At 39.3% G+C, this 21765-nt stretch overlaps 2 protein-coding genes across 3 annotated transcripts in view; one reads left to right on the plus strand and one right to left on the minus strand.

Annotated features, from left to right (window-relative positions):
* NDUFAF5 (NADH:ubiquinone oxidoreductase complex assembly factor 5) overlaps window positions 1–10545 on the minus strand; it is a 658571-nt gene extending 648026 nt beyond the window's left edge. The window contains exon 1 of one of the 2 annotated variants that reach the window (XM_044056157.1): window positions 9940–10545. In XM_044056157.1, coding sequence (XP_043912092.1) covers window positions 9940–10263 — 324 coding nt within the window. In that variant the 5' untranslated portion in view covers window positions 10264–10545. The remainder of the gene's footprint in view (window positions 1–9939) is intronic. The other variant, XM_044056167.1, reaches the window with a different exon arrangement.
* Window positions 10546–10578: 33 nt separating this feature from the next.
* The window catches only part of ESF1 (ESF1 nucleolar pre-rRNA processing protein homolog), a 1041566-nt gene continuing 1030379 nt past the window's right edge, over window positions 10579–21765 (plus strand). Inside the window, exon 1 of the mRNA XM_044056192.1 lies at window positions 10579–10646. The gene's annotated coding sequence lies outside the window, so the exon portion shown is untranslated. The remainder of the gene's footprint in view (window positions 10647–21765) is intronic.

The following is a 21765-nucleotide window of genomic DNA, read 5'->3' on the forward strand; positions in this document are numbered from 1 at the left end:
TGCATCTAGATAAACGCTTGTACACTACTTTGTGTAGATTTGGACATTGGTGCCAGTTCCTACAGAGGGAAAGGGGGCTGGTGAAGCTGTTTATATCATCCCTCGGGAGGTTGTAATCAGCTTTGAAAAAGTTTTTTTTTTTGTTTTGACTCTAGCTAGAGGGGGTTCTGGGGAGAGGGTGACTTTGAAAGTGACCACTTTATGGTTGGATTTTACCAGGTAGGATGACACTGCAGGGATGCTGCAGTGGTTACTCATGTTGGTTAATACCAAGTCCAAGACATTATCACCTCTTGTGGGGGTATCAACTAGCTGTTCCAAAGCGTTTGCACTGACAAAAATAGAGGAATCTCTGGGCATTTGTGTTCTGGCATGAGTAGTTCTTCCATTCTATGTTTGGGTAGTTAAGTCACCCAGGATCAGGGTAAAAGGTTGAATCTTGATAGATTTGAAGAGGTCCAGATAGGCGGAGTGGACATCGAGTCAAATTTGGGGGCCTGTAGCTAGCTACGAAATGAATAGGGGTCTTGTCAATAGTTAACTGCACCTGGGGTGATTCCTGTGTGTCATACTATTTGACCAGCCCGGAGCTGTGGATGTCTTTAATATATATTGAAATTCCACCTCCTTTGGCTTTACTGCCCACAGTTTGGGGTCTGAATGCATGACAGGTTGAGTAACCAGGTAAGGCTGGGGTGCTCTCCGCAGCTTTGAACCAGGTTTTTGTGACTGCGCAAATGTCAGCATCTTCCAGAGTTATGAATCCTTGCAAAGAGTGAAGTCTCATGCTTAAGACTCCTAGTGTTTAGCAGCATGACCTTTAATTTGCATTTTGTTGAAATTTTTATGTTGGTGGTTTTGACCTCATCACTTTTCCTAAAAAAGGTGCTTCTTTAATCATGTCAGAAACTGTAAAGAAAAAATGAGAACTTAACATGTTACCAATAATGAAGTGATTACCCAGATGGGGGTGCAATGAATGTCCCTGCAGAAAAGATTGTGCAGACTTCACAATAAGCAAAGACATGTAACAGTCTGATCTAAAGACAAAGCAAAATATTGCTATGGAACTATGAGATATCCTATACAAAACCACAGGTATGCCAAAACTAAACTTAAAACGTTCCACGTGAATGATTAACACTACCACTGGTTTCAATACAGAATCACAAAAACCATAGCTAATCCCCAGTCATTCTATCAAACAGGTTAAGCAGCATGTTAATATATGAACCCACCTCAGAACTGTCTGATAGATGGGCTACTGCAGCCCGTTTGTTGCTGTCCAATAGCACCAGACTCCTACAGTGACCCTACAAACAGCCCTCACCATTCACAAATTTTTCTAGGCAAACAGGAACAGAAGCAGACTGACCGGATTTTCTTCCACATCATAGACAGACACACACAGACACAAACGCGTGCACACACACCCCGTGCACATCATGGACAATCCATATTCACTTGTCCATCTATCATTCATCTTTGATATGCAGGAGGAAGCCAGAGTACCCAGAGAAAACTCACATGAACACAGGTAAGACAAGCAGACTGAACAGAAGGTGCCCCACTCAAGAACCAAAACAAACAAAAAAAACCCTATTGTGAAATGACAATGCTACCACTATGCCTCTCTGCCTGCAATTTACAGCAGTACTAATTATCCAAGGGAAGTGGCACACACAACACCCCCCCCCCCAAATTCTGAAGTGTTAGTCTGACTAGTACTCAATGTAAAATCATGAAGAGTATCATAAAGGATCTTATCCAAACAGGACACAGGCGCGTACTTCTGTTAGCTATCAGACAATAGGGATGAAAGGCAAAATCTTGTCTTCTAAATCTTGTGGCATTCCTTAAAGGGAAACCTGCAAGAACTGGAGTGGCAGCAACTATTGCCTTCTCTTCACCTTGCAAAGGCATTCAATACTATTCTACAAAAAGCACTATTCAACAAATTAAACACATGAAATATTGATCCATAAAAACTTCAATAATTAAAACCTTTATTCAACCACTCAAAGAGGGCCAATTTCCCTGTGGCATTAACAGTTAGTACACAGGGTAAAGAAGATTAGGGGACTGGCATAATGGTTAAGGTGTGTACCTTACAGACACAAAGTACAAGGTTTACTTCTCAACTTTGAGGGGAATTGACTAAGCTTAAAATGGCCCACAAAGGCAGCTAGCCTAGTACCTACCTATTAACACATGTATCCGTCTATCCCAATGTGGGCTACTGTTGTGTCCAACAAGGATCTGTACTGGAGACACTTTCTGAACAACTCTTCTCAAATATAAAAATTAATTTTAAATAACAAATTTAGGCATTTCAGTGGAAACCAATGTATCACTTTTTACATCACTGATTCAACCCATTGCTGAATACAATACTGCATTCTACAGCCTCCAAATAAATCCATAAACTTGAAAAGGTACAAATCCTCAACAGAAAAATTTAGCACTGCAAAGTGTGAACTGTATAGAAATGTTTCTGGAATCACCGTTATACCACATTTCATACAAGTTGCTTATGGCTGAACTCTGTCTGGCCCACACGGCACTGTCTGATCCAGTTCGATTTTAAATATATGTATATATATATATATATATATATACACACATATATATATATATATATATATATATATATATATATATATACACACAAACATTTTATATATATATATATATATATATATATATATATATATATATATATATATATAGATATATATATATATATAGATATATATATATATATAGATATATATATATATATAGATATATATATAATTTATATACACACATACACATATATATATATATATATATATATATGTGTGTGTGTATGTATGCATGTATGTAATACAAAATATGACAAATGCATTACACATTACAATTATGAAATAAGTTTCCCATTAAAATCAGTAGTCAGTCATGGACTTCTTTCAAAAATAATCCGACCAGAGAGAAAATATGACTAAGGGATTATGGTAACCCCATTTTTTTATTCTCAATACTAGACAGCTAAATCTATAATCCTCAACAGAAATCCGCAGTTCTGTGGCTTGCACTATGGAATGATCCTCTTAGAAAGTGAGTAGATGGAAGCTTGGTCTGATGGTTTAGTGCTGCAGGCTAAACCCTTCCAGACCTTCCTCCCAATCTTCCTTACCACCAAAAATATCTGGATACTAGCGTGGGAAGCACATTTCTGACAGTTCTACACCGACATGGATATTTAGCCTACTTTTCATAACCTATATCTCTAAAGAATATTCATTCCAAAACAATAAGTTTCACAAAGATCACTACATAGCAACTTCATACTTGGTAATCAATTCTTTGTACTTGGTATCAGACGTACTTTTTGCACTGAACTTTTTATAGACTTCAGCTGATGAAAAAGCACTTCATTTAAAGGAAAAAAGAAAATACGCTCGTGCCAAGAGATACAATTATCAGTCAGTGCCTCGTACTCCTAACATAAGTAGGAATCAATGTCAGTAGCAACAAGTCCCTGATGGAATTCCCACAATTATTAAAGTACTGATGCAGATGGATGACATCAGTGCTTCTAAAACAAGATCCAGTTTTTAAAAGAAATGCTTCTCTGCAGATGGAATACAACTCTCCCATGCTGCTATCCATTACACACAATCTTGAAAAGAACATCAGATTAGTTGACTTTAATACTAATGTCATAAGTCAAGCAGCACCAGTGTTTACTGTACTCCACACTTAACCAGCTAATACTTAAAATAGGCATGAATCTGTCACAGGAGATTTCCAAATAATGGATTAAGGGCTCAAGCCAAGCCAATATAACTTAAATTTACCCAACATATGGCCCCCTAGGAGTAAGACAACGGCATGGGTTTATGTCTACGCCTTGAGTGCCTTACAGATTGCCCCTGTCCATAAGGGACATAGGCATTACTAGGTGTGAATTTGTAACTCCCCATCCACTGATCCAAACTGACTTTGAAGAGGGCCAGGGAAGGGTTCTGCTTAATGTGACTAGGAAGAATGTAACAAAGAAGGGGCAAACTCTGAGACACATCTGTCTCTCTAGCATGTCTACTCTTGGGGGGGGTGCTGCTGATGTCATAATTTGCAGGGGTATTTGACTTCCCAAAGGGTATGATAATGCATTTTTGCACATTTAGTTTTACCACCAGCACAACTGACATACTGGTATGTGCAGAAATCTGCAGCCCAATACACATACCCTTTGGTAAATTCAACCATCTTGCTTGAACCTGTACATTCAGTTGCAGGATTTGCAAAGCACCTCCACTGCATTTCTAACTGTAAAAAAACAAGCAAACAGGTCAAATGTTACAAATCCAAGAGCAATGAAAAAACACTCCAACTTGCACTCAAAAAACAGGATAGTTAATATTCAGCACTTTCATCCAGAACCTTCACTGGACTTCATCAGAATAAAACAAAATCCAAGAACATAATATTTAATCACTATTGTACCTATAATTAACCAATAAAACACCATGCACCTAATAACCAGTTAATCACTTAAAGTGCCCACAATGAAATGTTGCATATAAGCTATAATGTTATATTCTACATATTTATATAAATGTACAAAAATGATTGTATAAATTATCTTTATAACTCCAACTATATATATTAAAACATTACATACAATTAATAATTCAACCCTATATTTTAAGAAAATACTTTATTTTAATGTTTTCATTTAACCCACGAAATTTGTCAGCTTGCAATTTAATTTACCACATAATTTCAACTGCTTATGTTTATAGGTGTATAGTAGGCTACCAACCACAAGGGCCTTTTAAAGCTTAGCCATACATCTCAAATCTCTGACAAGTTCTGGTCCCTTTGACAAGTGTAAACAGGTGCTTGGGAGATGAAACATTCACAAGCAGGGGCCTGGGTGATTAACCATTTACAGGCTTCCTGTGTCCATTAGAGACATAGGTGCCAAACTAGGGCTTAATTTCCTGTTCACCAGCCAATTGTCCAAGTTACACTTGGAATGGATTAGGGAGGAACTCTGCTTCACATGAATGGGAAGTCGCTCCAGAAAAGAGGTCTCTGAGATACATACCTGTCTCTCCAGCATGCCATACTTATATCACAGGCAAGGTTTGAGTCTTTAGAACAGGTAACTCTGGTGCCGTTTGTTTTGCGGATATGCAGGAGGTATATCAGTATGAGATCCAACAATGCCTCATAGGCCAGTCATAAATCTTCCCTCAACAGCCTGTAGGGAGACAGAATACAGGGGTAGGGCTTTGAGGCATTCTGCACAGAACATGCTACTTATACCTGGTGTTAGTGAGGAAACTCTGTGGACATTCTAGTTGTTGGATATGCCTGGTTAGGTATATATCAAAGGGGGCATTGTACTTAATGATACACCTGATGAATGCCGAATACAGTGGAACAATGACTTCCATGGACCCCGATACCATGCGGTGCACAACATAGAATTATTTCCTTACTACTGTAGACATGTAAGGGTTGAAGGCTAAGTTACTGTCTATGTATGTCCCCAAGTCCCTGACTACTGGATCAACTCTTAGGGGTGCATTGTCAATCTGATAGTTAACAGGGTTGGGTGACTTCCTGAAAGATAACATTATGCATTTCCTGGCATTTAGTTTTAGTCCTTGGCTCTGGCACCAGTTATTTGTCTGTGTCTGCCCTTCCTGGAGAACATCTGTGTCAGTGGGGGATTCAATAACCGCTCCTAATTTGCACACATTAGCAAATTTAGTCCGCTAGAGGCAAGTGACATTGGCCTTGACTTCAGTCAAATAAATGCCAAAAAGGAGTGGTCTCAGGACTGATTCCTGAGTGACTCCACTTTGTAACTGGCCTCTTTGTAGAGGTGAACTTCCCAATTCTAACTTCCTGGGTCCTGTCTGTGAGCCAGCTGGCTATCCATCAGGTAAGACATGGATTTGTACATAACCTCTTGAGGTTATCAACAATGGCTGAGTGGGGTATTGTTTCAATGCCTTGACCAGATGAAGGTAGGCAGCGTGATCCATTGCTCTGGTGACCTTCACAAAGAAGTCCACCAGGTTGAGTAGGCATGACCTGCCCATGACAAAACCAAACTGGGTTGAAACCAGTGTCTAGAGGTTTCCTGTGTTATTATTTCCATGGTTTTGCATATGAGACCAATGAGACTTATGGGTCTATAGTTTCCAGGGTCTGTTGATGGCCCACCTTTGTGCAGAGGGAAGACATGTTGCTGTTCTCCATTCATGAGGCACAAAGCCTGTTTGGATATATAAATATATATTTCATAAATATATGAATATTAAGTTCATAAGTTCATTAAGTTCATGTTCATAATATGAATATGAACAAATAATTTCATAAAATATATGAAATTCTAATATATCTAATAATGATTATATTAATATAATATATACATAATATATATAATAATAATAATTCTGATAATCTTACTAGACCTAGTTACATTAGTCATAAAACTAGAGACTATTACAAAACTTTATTCAAAATCTTAAAACTCATACTCAGGATACACTACAACCTTACAAAGGATGGCGACATCCACCCAACCCCTGGTCCCTCCCCACCTGTTGGCACTAATCCCCCTACTCTATCCCCTACCACCATAGCTCCAACAAATAGACCTCCTAGTTCACTGCTGGCCTGCCATCTAAACATTAGGAGCATATATAACAAAAAACTCAGCACCTGCATGCTCTCTTAGCTGTTCATTCCCCAGACATATTATGCCTAACAGAAACGTGGCTAAAGCCTGCCACCAAGGACCATGAGATTCTGCCACCAGGGTATAGTATGTTTCGACTGGACCGTACCACCAGAAAGGATGGTGGGGTAGCCATAATTTACAAGTCTACCCTGCCAGCACAGACACCCAAAAACCACCCCAGTTCAATAATACTTAAATTCTTATCTCAAAACTACAAATTAACAAAAGCAAAAATGTAAACATTGTTTGTGTCTACATTCCCCCCAGGGAGGAGCACAGAAACCTTAGAAGACTTATTATATTGGTTATCCAATAACCACCCCCAAGAAACAATTGTTCTTGGGGATTTCAACACTGACTGGAAAGAAACCCTCACAACCACATAAACCTCTTATGGATTTACTCAAATCTTAACCTCCCCCACCAGGACAGGAAAACCCAATAATAAGGAACGTACCATAGACTGGATACTCATCAATACCCATCTTTAATCTTATAAATCAGGCACTTTGCCTGATGACCTAAGTGACCACCGTCTCACCTATGTAATCAAGCTCAGCGTAGACTGCTCCTACCAACCCACCTATAGAACATTAAGAAACAACAAGAATTTTATTCTCACCAAGTTTCAAAATGAACTTAAGGCATGCAACTGATCAGTACTAAAAAGTCTCCCCCTAGATGAAGCAGTAGCATACTTTAACACCAAATTCCTTGCTATTCTTAACTCCCATGCTCTCAGCCGCTCTATTAGAACCAAAGTTAATATTGCACCATGGCTTTCTAAAGATACCAAAACCAAAATTTTACTCAGAAACAAAGCATGGGCCACCTACTGAAAAACAAAAGCCCCACTTTATCAACTAAGGTTCAGACAGCTAAGGAATTACACCAAAAAATTCATAACCTTAGAAAAAAGAACGACTACTACCATCTGCTGCAAAAACACCAAAACAAACCTCAAAAGTTCTAGGCAGGAATAAACAAACTACTCCACCCGGGCCAAACCGCCACTCAATCCCCCTCAGCTTCCCAACAAAAATCCCCAGTAGACATTGCTAATAACTTCAACAGCTTCTTCACAGAGACTATCCAGTCTCTTGCCAGCCAACTCTCTCCCAATGGCTCTAATTCTAATGTAGTCACACCCAGTACCCAAACATACTTTACCTTCCAACCTGTTCCTACTCAACTTATTCATGCCCTACTTAAGAAACAGACTCACCACCCTGGCTGCCGACCTCCTCCCAGCAGACTATCAGAAAAAGGCTGCTGACACCATAGTCTACCCCATCTCTATCATGATCAACAGAGCTATATCTGAAGCTACTGTATCCACTATATGGAAAATCTCCCATGTCATACCTCTCCATAAAGGAGGTAGTTCCACTGAACTTTCAAACTTTAGACCCATAGCTATTCTGTCACCTCTAGCTAAAATTATGGAGAAGTGTGTACACATACAGCTCATGCACTGCCTGACACAGAACAAGCTTTAAGCCACACCACAGTACTACTTCTGCCCTCCTCTCTTTCTTTAACGTCATTAACCACAACCGCAATAACAACTATCCTCAGCACTCTTTTCTAGATCTATGCAAGACTTTTGACATGGTTGACCACAAAATGCTTATAAATACATTGAAGGCCTTCTCCTTAAACAACCATGCACTCCAATGGTTTCAATCCTACCTGCAGGGCAGGCAACAGGCAGTTCCATGGCAGGACAAGCTATCATCTCACCTACCCATCACATTAAGAGTCCCCCAGTGCTCGATACTAGGACCCCTTCTTTTCTCCATCTTTATCAACGGCCTTCATTCAGTCATCCCAGATGCTACCTGCATTCAATATGCGGATGACTCCACCTTGATTTGTTCTGACACCTCACCAGCTACTTTATTCGCATTAACCCAAATTACTTTCAATACAGTGGAAAAATGGCTCTCCAATCAACATCTAATCCTAAACCCCAACTAAACTAAGTTGCTCTTCTCCCCCACATGCAGGACCCCACTGCCAGCCTTCAACATAACTGCTAACAATGGCACTATCATCTCCCCAGAAGCCCAAACTAAACTACTGTGTGTCATAGTTGATAACAACCTGAAGTTTGATGTGCATATCAAAACCATTAATAAAAAACTTGTCTCTCTTTACAGAATCAAACCTTTCCTTACCCCACTTGCTAGAACTGCAATTGCCATTCCTATCTGCTATCAACTCTTCTCTATGCCTCACCTCTATTCTCCAACTCAAACAAAACAGATCTTAATAAACTATCATCCTGCTATAGCCAGATTTGCTACTGGCACAGCCTACCGGACACATCACTGTCACAACCTAAATCGCCTAGGATGGCTTGAACTGCTAAGCCTACTGCAGTTCAACCAGCTAATAGTGGCACATAAAGTCCTTTACCAACCAGAAAATACACCTGCACTAAAAAACATTATCAGCATCTACACCAGCACCCTGCCACTGCGATCATCCACTAGACTTCTAGTTCAAACATACAAATCCAACTACTCAGCTGGGGACTCTCTGTTTGCCAACTCTGTTGGAAAACTATGGAAAAGACTCCCAGCTGACTTGACCCTAGAACCCTCACTAACTCAATAACAAACTCAAGAAATACTTCAAAACTCATTGGTTATGTCCTTGCACTAACCCCGACTAGTGACCTCCCTATTTCTTAGGTGCCTTACCTTCACCTACTTCTAACTTTTTTCTACCACTCCATTTCTGGAAGGGTCAATTGTATAACTGCTGCTCAGTGTGTCTTAAACCTGAATGTAATGTTATGCATGTTTAACTCTGAAAATAATGTTACGTTTTGTAGTGTTTTATAATAAGTACTATATGTGCTAAATGCTGATATTGCTTATGACTGTAATCTGCTTGAAACTAGCATTTACTAAATGTTCAATGTGTATTATTATCTTGGAGCTTTTCTCCCCTCTCCCCAGGCCTCTGCTGAAAATGGACATGTATCCAGTCGGACTATCCCGGTCAACAAATGTAAAATAAATAAAATATACAGCATATATAACCTACCGCATTCCTCAGTAATGTACCAGAAAAGCATACAGTTTACGACGGAGAGTATAAAAACGAAGGACATTCTGGAAAAAAGGTGCCAATATAACCTAAAAATGTTTTAACTTGTTTGTACCCATATGTCTACCTACCTCCTCTCTAATATAGTCATATTTTTCACCATCCAGAAGTGAGGCTGCCCAGTTTTTCTGTTTTCTTTTCATTGGTCTGTTAAACACGTTTAATATATTAGGTTGATTGGAAGATGCACATCTTACAGGGCAGTTCGTGTAAACATCCGTGATGCGTCTAATACATACTGTTTTCACACCGATGTTGAAGTTTACATATCTGCTATCCCAGCGATGCAGCCGGTAATGGCATAAATAAGCACTTTCTGTTAAAGTTTTTCTAAAAATGCAACCACATCTTGTAAAGAATATTATACAATGTGCACAAGACAAGGCTGCAGTCATGTTTTAACGAAACATATAAAACTATCCAACTTTCTTTTTCATTGCAATTTAACTCTCACGTTCACATCGCAGCACAAGTGCAGCATCTTCTATGACAGTTGACACGAACAAAAAGATACATGCCAAACGAAAATAAATGTAGTCACTTAGCACAAGATGAATAGAACACCAGTGATTACTGCACTTTTCAGAGAGGTGTAAGTCAAGTATTTAAAAATCAGTATACAATATGTAACTCGTTTTTGAGACAACATTGCACTCATACACACAATTTGTCCTTTCCCAGCTACCATTTTCAGGGTTAGAGGTCATAGATGTTCGCAAAGTGATATGGGAAAACGTTACATGTGGGTACGATAGAAGCTGACAGTTATCATTGGAAGGTGAGATGTTTATGTTATGCATATGTTTGATAGTGAGTACGCAGCCGGTCTTAAACACATCATTAATCTTGAGTATAATTTGGTACTTTACAAGTAACATTGCTGCTATTTCCACTTTGTGAATTTGGGTACTTGTTTGGTCTAAAGTAAAAATGTATTTTCAAAAGGAAATGGGTGTTTTGCTTCTCATATCAAGATAGTTGCTCAAACACTAGGTCACGTAACTACTGTAGCATTTCGAACACTTTGAAACCGTCATGTTGGGTAGAGAGCACCTTTTTTTAAAAGTCACTAGATGTTTAGGATGTCTAATACCATGGCAGAAATGGACCCCATTCAAGTCAGATTGTTTTTAAAGATCGTGAAATTAGTATTACTTGTCTTTGATTTGATGTTTGCCAGGAGTGTTCTTATAAGCAGCCGAAATGTAAGTTATGGTATTTGGTATACTACCGCGTCTCAGAAATGCATATACTCTCACCCTTACTGACCCATGTAGTTAGTAGTGCACTGCCAAGTACTACTTCTCAGAAGTATATGGGATTTACCATAGACTCCAATCTGAACTCTACCTTACACGCACGGATTCAGTAATAACCAAGGGCACTGTCCCATCTTAAAGCCACATATACAATTTTCCGTTTACTCAGTGTAGAGGGTAGTAGAGCAATTACTCTTAACATACTAATACTTAGATTAGAATATACTCTACCTGTAATTACGCAGTCTTCCCACAGTGACACTCACCTGTTGCAAACAACAGAGAGCAAGATGCTAAGATCCATTCATCTGAATAACTGTAAAGTGAACTACTACAACACAATGCAAGTGGCTCCTTGTGCATGCACGTACTACCCTGTTTCTTTATACATCCTGACCAACAGGCTACTTAATGATGGTTACTGCTTACCACTGAGAACAATTTATGAAAGGTGTTAAGCTTATCTTCTGTGAAGTCTTGATTTGCCCAGGCTTGGCAGAAAGTGAATTTTACAACATGTCACCTGCTTGCAAGAATGATATAACAGGAGACAAACATTTCAGCAATTGATTGGTCTTTAAAAAAAATCTCAAGGCTCACCTTGGCAGCCATTGTAGTGGTTCAAGTTTTATTGGTGGGCCTGTGTCTCCTGTACATCCCCAGTTCTTGAGGGGAGGAGGTGTGCCATAAGCCAACTGCACTGCTCATTCCTTACTTCTGCAAAGGGTGTCACCAACAAGCAACCCTGCCTTCCCATCCTGAAGCACCAGGTGGTAGTTTTCCCAGTGTCCACCATGAGAATCACATGCAACAATGTGCTAACCAAGTGCATGCCCCTTATTACGTAACTGTGATGTAGGCAAGAGGGCAGTGCCTCTTCAGTCTTATCCCTCTCTGTCTGGTTTCTTTAGTGTCAGGGATACTAATGGAACCCTCATCCACTTGGGTCATAGTCAAGACTCCATCTGCCTGCAACACAGAGCCAGGAGGACTTGAAATTTAATGTAGATAAACAATATATGATTAATTAATTTAACTTGTTTACTGGGGTAGAACACTGATCAAACAAAGACTAAGTACAAGATCAGCCTGGGTTGTACTATAAAATGTACAGTATACAAATAGCTGTGATTTACAGTTAGAAATAAGCATCGAAAAACTGACAAACAGTATATACATATAACATTCCCGAATACTTATGATAGCATTTAAGTAGGTAATTACAGTAAACTCTCAGTTAACCAGCACCCATGGGGATTGGCAGATGCTGGATAAGTGTAGTTTCTGGTTGCTTGAGAGTTGCTATTAAAAACGGACCTGACAAATACTGTACCCTATACTATACCATAAACACTGTATTGATTTGATTTTAATATTGAAGTACAGTAATTAAAAGCCTGGCTGTAATAATAATATTTTAAACTTGTATTTCTGCTAGAATACATAGCTTTTCAGTGGCATGCTGAGTGGTTTGGAATTGAATGAATTGAATAGAAAGAGTGAATGCATGTAAAAAACAGAAGCAAAATTGTGTGAGAGATCGGAAGGATGTATGAAAGCTGAAGAGAGAGTGTGTGTGTGAGAGATCGGAGAGAGTGATTGAATGCATGTGTGAAAGCTGAAGAGACTGTGTGTGTGTGTGTGTGTGTGTGTGTGTGTGTGTGTGTGTGTGTGTGTGTGTGTGTGTGTGTGTGTGTGTGTGTGTGTGTGTGTGTGTGTGTGTGTGTCAGAGAGAGATCGGAGAGAGAATGTTTAATCTGATGCAAATTTTCTGGATGAGTATGTAGAGAATGTTGGCATTTTAGTGATTTGACTTGTTTAGTTTGACTTGTTGTCAGGTTGGGGAGACAGGGAATTTATTTGTAAAACTCTAAAAATGTAAGGTATGTTTCTGCGGAGGGGGGGGGGTGCAACACATGAAAAACTAAATGGTTCATACTGTACTGTATTTTTTTTTTCTGGTTGCTTAAGAGTTCTGATTGCTTGAGTTCCAGATAACCGAGGGTTTACTGTAATATGAATGTATTGAGGTATTCTCTGGTTCAGGTCTTGCTGGGTGTTCCTTCTTTGTGGAGTGTGCATGCCCTCCATATATTTCTGTGGGTTTTCTCATGGTGCTCTGGTTTCCTTCCACATTCCATAGGCATGCAGTATGGTGAATTGGAGACTCAAAATTGCCTATAGGTGTTAGTACATACATGTGTGATATTTAAGAAAGATTTGGCAACCTACTTCAGTTTCTTCTTTGCCTTGTAAACTCCACTGGTGGTGTTGTCCACAGTATCAGACTAGGAGTTAGATACGTCTCATCAGAGAGCAAGCAGTTAATATTTTATTTAAATGTAAGAAAGTAAGGTAAAGTAAGTAAGTTATAAAGGAAGGTGTGAAGCTGTAACATGTCTTCTGAGCACTGCATTGTGCCCTACCTCATTCAAGGCTATTTCAGATCAACTGATCTCTTCTTAGTAAGCTAATATACTGTTTCATATAAGCAGATTAGCAAGCAGTAATGGAACAGTCCACATTTAACATTCTCAGAAGCAGTAACAGAAGAAGGCACTTTTTATATTTCCTTTTTTAAGAGTGAAGATTATCATATTGCGTTACGTTTAAGTCCATCTAGTTTTTGTGTAATTTAAAATTTATTTATATCACTGTATCATGTGTAGGCATATGCAGGAAGTAATAGCATTGTGGAAAGAAAATTAACATAAGCTGAGGCTGTAGGAAGTAAATGAATTCCATTAAAGTTTTGATCCATCCCAGGCTTTTGGCCTGGTTGAGTATTCCATCCCTTTCAGTTATATGGTACAAATCAGAATAAGTCCAGCAATCTCAAACTGGTTTTACAGCTTTCTTCTCAGCAATAGATTTTTAGGGTTTAGCTTTTCCATATCCACAGAATCCCCAATTTTAAAATGAGTCCCTAACAATTCTTTCCTTGCTCCCTGCTGTTCCCCATTTTCATCTGTGGAATTCCATTTGACCTGCCTCCTTCCATCTTATACAAAGATGACATGGTAATACATGGGTTTTTCTAATCTCACTTAGAGCTACAGAATCACTTCCAACATGATTTCTCACTGTCTCTGCCTTCCCTAGTTCTAAAGAAATAACACTCTCTGCATACCACAGCTCTTAAAATAATTTAAATGCAAAACAAAATCCATGATCTTCAGACGCCACTAAAATTTTCCAGAGTCTCCCAATCCTTAGATGTAAGGGGAACAAAGAATAATCAAACTGAAACACAATCTTATTCAGGTATCTCAGAATATGGCTAGACCATACTTTAAATTTTCAACTTCATATTGGAAAAAAAAGGAAATCAACCAAGTATTCTTTTGGGCATGGAAATATCCCATTTCCTTTCACCTCTTTGGCAAATGGAGTATGTCTTCCAATGATTGCTACTGTGTCCAGCAAAAATAGGACTGCCATCCAATTGCTGTCTAATAAAATCTGCAGATTCATCACTAAGTCCTGCAGATCTGAACATTACTGTCATACTATCCAGAATGCTTAGTGGTTTCCAGCAAAACAAAGGGTAGATCTCTTGTTAGAATCACTCCTTTTTCAAGTTTATTCACCTTTTCACCTTCACACCCATTGCTGCCAAAATCAGTATCACCATACACTTCTATAATCTCATAGTATATTTATTGGCATTTTTTTACCGGGAAAGTACACTGGGCCCAGGGAGCCCATTTTCAGTGGAGGCCCAGGGAGAAAAGCTCCATCACGATAAAAATAACAGAAAGTTAAATGGATATACAAATGTTACATATAGTACAGATATTACATAGAATACAAATATTGCAATTCATATAACTATTACAATCAAACTTTGATACAGAAGGGAATATTCAAAATTTTAAGTATAAAAGATGCAGTAGTATTGTGGAGTGCCATGCAGAGTGGAGTACAGGTAATTAAGAATTGGAATATGAAGGAATTTTTGAAATTAGGTGAGATTCTGAAAGGAGTTAAGTGATGTCAGTGTGTGATTGAGCAGTTACATGTCCATTTGGTGAAAGATGATTGTGTAATTCAGTTGTAAAGGTAGATGGGGATTATTGTACATGGATATATGAAGGTAAAGAATTCCAAGTTTTGGCAATACTCCAAGAGTATAGTAGCTGACCAATGGGTAGCTTGGGTTTGTGAACTTGGAGACGAAATTGACGTTCAGACCTTAAGGGCCTACAGGGATTGTAAAGGGAGAATAAGGAGCTGAGAGCGGGGCAGTTCAGGGGGTTTGTGAATCGGTTTGAGTGAAAGTAAGTTGAAGGAAGAGAAGTTAGTGGAGAGTTCCAGACATTTTAAATGTTGTAGGGCAATGCAGTGCTGTGTAGAATGGTGACTATTTGTGGAGAATCTGACAACCTTATTATAGCATGTTTCTATTTTTGTTATCAAGGAAGACTGTAGGTTGGTTAGTAAGGGGGGCACCATAGGTTAGTGATGGTAAAAGGTAGGATAGGGCCAATGGTTGTTTGGACAGGAGGGAGATTAATTTATGTCTGTAGAGCACCCCAAGATTTTTGTGGGTCTTGCTTATGTTGTTGTGTATATGAAGGTCAAATTTGAGATTTTCATAAATTATTACCCCTAGCAGTTTGGTATGTGTTACCAACTCAATTTTGGTGGAATTAAGGGAGTATATTTCAAAGTTGGTTAAAATAATAGGAGTGTTTCTTTTGGGAGTAAATATTGTAAGTTTAGTTTTGTTAGGGCTTAAAGAGAGGTGGTTTTTGTGGAGCCATTTTTCAACAGTGAAAAATGCAGCTTGAGTAGATTGTTGAAGTAAATTTGGAAGCTGAGCTGAACAGACAATAGTTGAATAATCTGCATACTGAACTAAGGAGCCATGCTGGATGGATTTATGTAGATTGTTGATAAAGATGTTAAACAAAAGGGGGCCAAGAATAGAGTCTTGGGGTATCTCTGTAGGGTTGTGCAAGAATGTGGAAATGGAGTTCTGCCATTTAACAGCATGTTCTCTGTTAGAAAGATAACTTTTAAACCAGTTAAGGGACAGGGGAGATAGACGTATGCAAGAGAGTTGGGATAGGAGGATAGGGTGAGCGATGGTTATCAAAAGCTTTAGATAAGTCCAAAAACAGGGCAGATGCAGTGTTTCCTGAGTCCCAAGCCTTATTGACTGTGTCTAGGAAAGAGATTAGTGCAGTGGAAGTACTATGTCCTGGTCGGAACCCATGCCGAGTAGGAGAGAGAATGTTGTATTTTATAAGGGAGTCAAGGAGTTGTTTTTGCACACATTTTTCTAAGATTTTGGAGATATTCCTAATCAGGTTCCATTGTACAGATCCCAAGAACATAAAGTTATTTATCGATGTGTGTGTGTTTTGTTTTTTTTACCTTACATTGCAAAAACTGCCAAGCAGCACTTCCGACTGTAAGGGAATATTTGTAATAGCAATTTGGAGGAAAAATACACTTTTAAAAAAGTACATTTTCCCTACATTGATGTCAGTGAGGAAAATGGTAACCTTTAACCTTAATGGTATCTGTACAGGAAACGTGTGTTGTGTTTATAGTCTTTAATGGGGCACCACTGTGTCACAAAAGGAAATATTTCCAGCCCAGCTATCTGGAATTTTGTAAACAATTATGTGTCATTTCTGAATATTAATATGATGTATATAGAAGTGCGACAGAAGGAGATACTGCCAGCCCAGATATCTGGAATTTGTAAGTGGTTTAGTGTCATTTGTGAATATCAATATGATTCATATGCTTGTTTTACAAATGTGTTAGAACTATGTGTTATGTGGATATTAAACTGCTGGTACAGAGCTGTGTGTTGAACAGGGTTTGTATGGTACTGAGCTTAAAAGATGTACCCACAGTGTGCCCTGCTGGAAGAGAACAGAAATGTATATACACTAATGTACCTGTGTAAACATATGTTTTAACATTGGAAAGTAGAACCTAGAGGATTAACTTGCAAAACTTTAAGAAAATAGTTGAACTTAAATTGTTTTATATCAGTGCCATAAAAGTTAGTTTCAATACAGCAATGAGACAGGATGTCTAAAACTAGGGAGCCTTCTGTATTGTGTTGTGTTTTATTGTTTTATGTCTTCCAGTAGTTGCAAACATCTGAAGGCTATGTATTTTCACAGGGAGATGCTAAAAGCTAGCAGCTTGTAGCAATGGTTGTTTTTGAGCCTGGGAACTGAAGTCAAGTGACAAAAAGTGATGTCATGCTGCAAGTATCCCAGCAGTAATATTTGATCTTAATTTAAGAACTCTGAGAGAGAGAGAGAGAGACTGGGCATTTTATATTTTGTCTTTGACCTGGCAACATCTGCTGGAAACGTGTACTCACCACATCTGTCTTGCTTTGCTGTAAGTAAGTTAATTAGGGTACAGTAATTTCTTTTAGATTCAATAAGGAATATAGTAAAGATTAGTGTAGATGTTTTCTGTATTTATTTGAGGCTGTCCTGCAATGTTGTTTTAAATATTTATCATCATTTTGAACTCAGAAGTTACTGTGACAGTTTACTGAGTATTTTCTTGTTCTTTTCTTATTTTCTTATTTATTATTAAATATATTAAAACTTTTCAGCTGTGGCTGATATTTGTGAGACATATTTAAGCTCTTAAGAGTACTTGCTTTATATATTTGGTGACATTGTGCAGGCCGCTCCTAATAGCTTAGCTCTTTGTCAAACTACCATTTGGATTAATAATAACATTACACAGTAGGATTGGACACCCTTTGTTAGGGTGAGAGATGAACCATTTACAGGTTGTCTGTGCCCATTAGAGACATAGGTGCCAAGCCAGGGATGAATTTCCTCTTCCCCATCCAGTTATCCAAGATGCACTTGAATTGGGTTAGGGAGGAACTCTGCTTCACATGGATGGGGAGCCTTTTCCAGAGATGGTGTAGTCTCTGGGATACATACCTGTCTCTCCAGCAGTTCCTGTTTATATTAAAAGCAAGGTTCAAGTCTTTGGAACAAGTAATTCTGGTGTTTGTTTTGCAGGATATGCAGGAGGTCCATCAGACTGGGGTTTGACAATGCCTTGTATAACAGGCATAACTCTCCCCTCAACAGCCTGCAAGAGATGATATTACAGGGATAGGGCCTTGAGGCAGTCTGTACAAGACATGTTACTTACACCCTGTATTCTTTTTGTGAGGAATCTGTATGGACGTTCCAACTGTTGGATATGCCTATCTAGGTACATACCAAAGGGGGCATTATACTCAGTGATAGGTCTTGTGAATGCCGAATACAGGTGAACAGTGACTTCCTTGGACCTAGATGCTATGCCTTCATTTATAAGTTGCACAGTATAGAATGATTTCCTCACTACTGTAGACACGTTATGGTCAGTGGCTTAATTACTGTCTGTGAGTCCACAGGTCCCTGACTACTGGGTCATCTCTTAGGGTTGTGTTGTCAATGTGATAGTTACCAGGAGTGGATGACTTCCTGAAGGATACTGTTGTGCATTTCTTGCCATTTAGTTTTAGTCCATGGCTCTGGCACCAGTTGTTTGTCTGTGTCAGCTCTTCCTGAAGAACATTTGTGTCAATGGGCGATACAGTGACAGCTGCTTATTAGCAATCCTTTGCAATTTTAGTCAGCCAGAGACCATTGACATTGGCTTTGACTTCAGAGAAGTAAATGCCAAAAGAGTACAGTCCGAAGACTGATCCCTGAGGGACTCCACTTGTGACTGGCCTCTTTGTAGAGGTGGACTCCCCAATTCTTCCTGGGTCCTGTGAGCAAGCTTGCTATCACTGGATTACATAAGGCTTTGTACCTAACCTCTTAAGTTTATCAACAGTACCCGAGTGGGATATTGTGATATGCCTTGGCCATATCAAGGTAGGCAGTGTGGACCATTTTGCCCTCATTAATTGCTTTGGTGACCTTTTCAAAGAAGTCCACCAGGTTGAGTAGGCATGCCCTACCCTTGATGAAACCATATTGGGCTGGTTCCAGTGTCTGGAGGTTTCCAATTTCATTACTGATCATATCAATGATCATTCTTTCCATGGTTGTGCATGTGAGACTAATGAGACTTATTGGTGTGTAGTTTCCAGGGTTTGTAGATGGCTCACCTTTGTGCAGAGGGATGACTATTTAAGCTGTCCATTCATGAGGCATGAAGCCTGTCTGGAAGCTACAGTTAAATAGCAATTCCAGAGGCCCTTATAGATCATATTTTGTACTGTTTAGAAGGTATCCAGGGATATTGTCTAGGCCCATTGATGCAGTCTTCTTGACCTTAGAGAGAGCATTAAGGACCTGTTCCCTAATGATAGCAGGGGAAGTTATATTTGATAGTATTTCCTGAGGGAAGGTTGATGGGGGGAGTGGGGTAAATTTGGAGATGAATTTGTCAGCCAGTAGGTTTGCTATATCTTCTGGCTCAGTGTAGGTGGCTCCATTTACAATGAGCTATGCACACAATTGTGTATGGCTTTTGAGACTGCGGACATAGCTAAACAGTGTGTTGTGGTTGTCCTTGGCCAAATTTACCTGAAATTTGGCTTTGGTGGACTTATTTGTCCTCTGAGTTCATTTGTTTAATTTGGTGAGAGTGGTTTTATCCTGTTGGGTGCTGCACCTCTTAATTTTTGCTATGATTTTCTTCCTTCTGTTATACAGCCTATTGATGTAGAGATTCCACCAGGGTGGCTTGTATTTTTTTGTTAGTTCTGTACTTTTTCCTTGTGAGTACAGCTGCCTCTGTGTAGCTATTAACATGCTTGAATAGGGTTTCTTTGAACAATTCTGCGTTGGCAGCAGTGTTCTTGGAGTTTTGGGGAGTTTTGAAATTTTGCCAGGTTATCACTAATAATAGTAGGAAGTTAGCCTTTGAGTAGTTCTTCAATATTCCATGGTTAGCTCTGGTTCCAGGTTTTATTTTTACTTCAAAGGAGACCATTTTATGGTTTGACCTCACCAGAGAAGTCATTACACTAGGGGTTGTGCAGTACTGTCCAAAATTAGTGAGGACCAGTTCCAATATGATTGCACCACTTGTTGGTATATTGACAGTCTGGTCCAGGGACTATGTGTTTACAAAATTCAGGAACATCTGGGGCTGAACTTCTAGGGAGTGGAGTTTTTTGTTTTGTTTAGGCTGCTAGCATTGTATAGTAACACCTTTAGATTTTCTTGGTTTGATTTGCTATGTCGGAAGTACTGTCATTTTGGCATTGCCTAAAAAAGGCAGTATGTGGGGAGGGCAATGTTTTAGCTAATATTTGAAAGCCTAGAGGGGAGAGGTGCAGACCATCCCTGGCAACATAGTGTGGTCTTTTGACCATCTCCTTTCATGCTTACCAATGTCGCACCCCTTAGAATGACACCAGAAACTAAGTCAATTGTTGGCATCATCCTTGGAGAAGGTAAAGTGCAGCTCAGTGCTAGGCTCATACCAGCCTTGGACATATATTCTGAAATCTTCATGGTGTCTCTTTTCATATAGTCTAGGGAGGTACTTCCCAAGTCATTTACACACAACATGGACTATGACTGAGTCATACTGGTACTTGTGGTCAATGACCTGAGTGCATGCGTAATGTGGTGGATCCTGGCCCCTGATAAGCAACTGCCCGTAACTTTCTCCTTCCTCAGCCTGGTGAAAGGGACATCAGTATGTCTCACAGTGGAGTGTCCAGTTACTAGAGTACTGGATTCTGTGTTGACTTGATTTAAAGGCTTAGTGAAGGCTCCATGAGATGTTGAAGTAGTGGATTACTGGCAGCCTTACTGGCATTAGGAGTGTTTTTATGTGAAAGATATGCCTCCAGTGACATTGTGTAAATACATCTCTCACATACCATATCAGTTGGTTTGAGGATTAACTGGTTGTCAGTAAACATGAGGCAATTTCGTCTTTCCCTTAGGATGCCCATATCCACCTAGCTGGTAAGGGAGATAGTGGGAAAGTTAATCAGACACATAGACAGTTGGAGTGAGAATAATAAACAATGTTAGGAGTATCCAGTGTGCAATTGTTGGGGGGGTGTTTGTCACTGCAAACTGTTAGTAGTCCTGTGTGCAACTAGGTATTGGTTAAATTTGAAGGGTGATTTTACAGGAGAAATGTCAGCTCAAGGTATCTGTGTCTATACAGGGCACTGCCAAACACTTGAAGGGAAATTTAATAAGTTGAGCCTGACGATTTATGGATAAAATATTGAGGCAAATATTCTGAAGTTAGGTTAGATAGCAGCAAATCAAGCAGCACTTACTGAGAAGAAAGAATTGGCTTGTCAGGGATATGCCTGAATGGCTAGTGCCTGGCTACTAGTGCTGGTCTCACCACAGCTTCTCACTGCTGTGATACAATGCTCCTTTGCTTCTTCTTTCACCAGAAGCAAAACAGAAATACCAATCCCAAGATTAGAAGCAGACTACAGGCTATTTGGTGATCAACAGTCTTGTCCCAGATGATGCAAGGGTCTGTAGGCTTGTTGTAGTGTAGGTATTTGTGAAATTTCAGTGGTGCTTTTACAGGAAGTATGTCAACTCAAGGTGCCTATGGCTATACAGGTCACTGTCAAACGCTTGATGGGAAACTGATAAATAAAGCTTGATGATTTATGGATATCGTATTTAGGCAGATATTCTGAAG

The sequence above is a fragment of the Protopterus annectens genome, chromosome 1.part2 (genome assembly GCF_019279795.1).
Source record: "Protopterus annectens isolate FY-2018-M chromosome 1.part2, PAN1.0, whole genome shotgun sequence".
NCBI classification, from domain to species: domain Eukaryota; kingdom Metazoa; phylum Chordata; order Ceratodontiformes; family Protopteridae; genus Protopterus; species Protopterus annectens.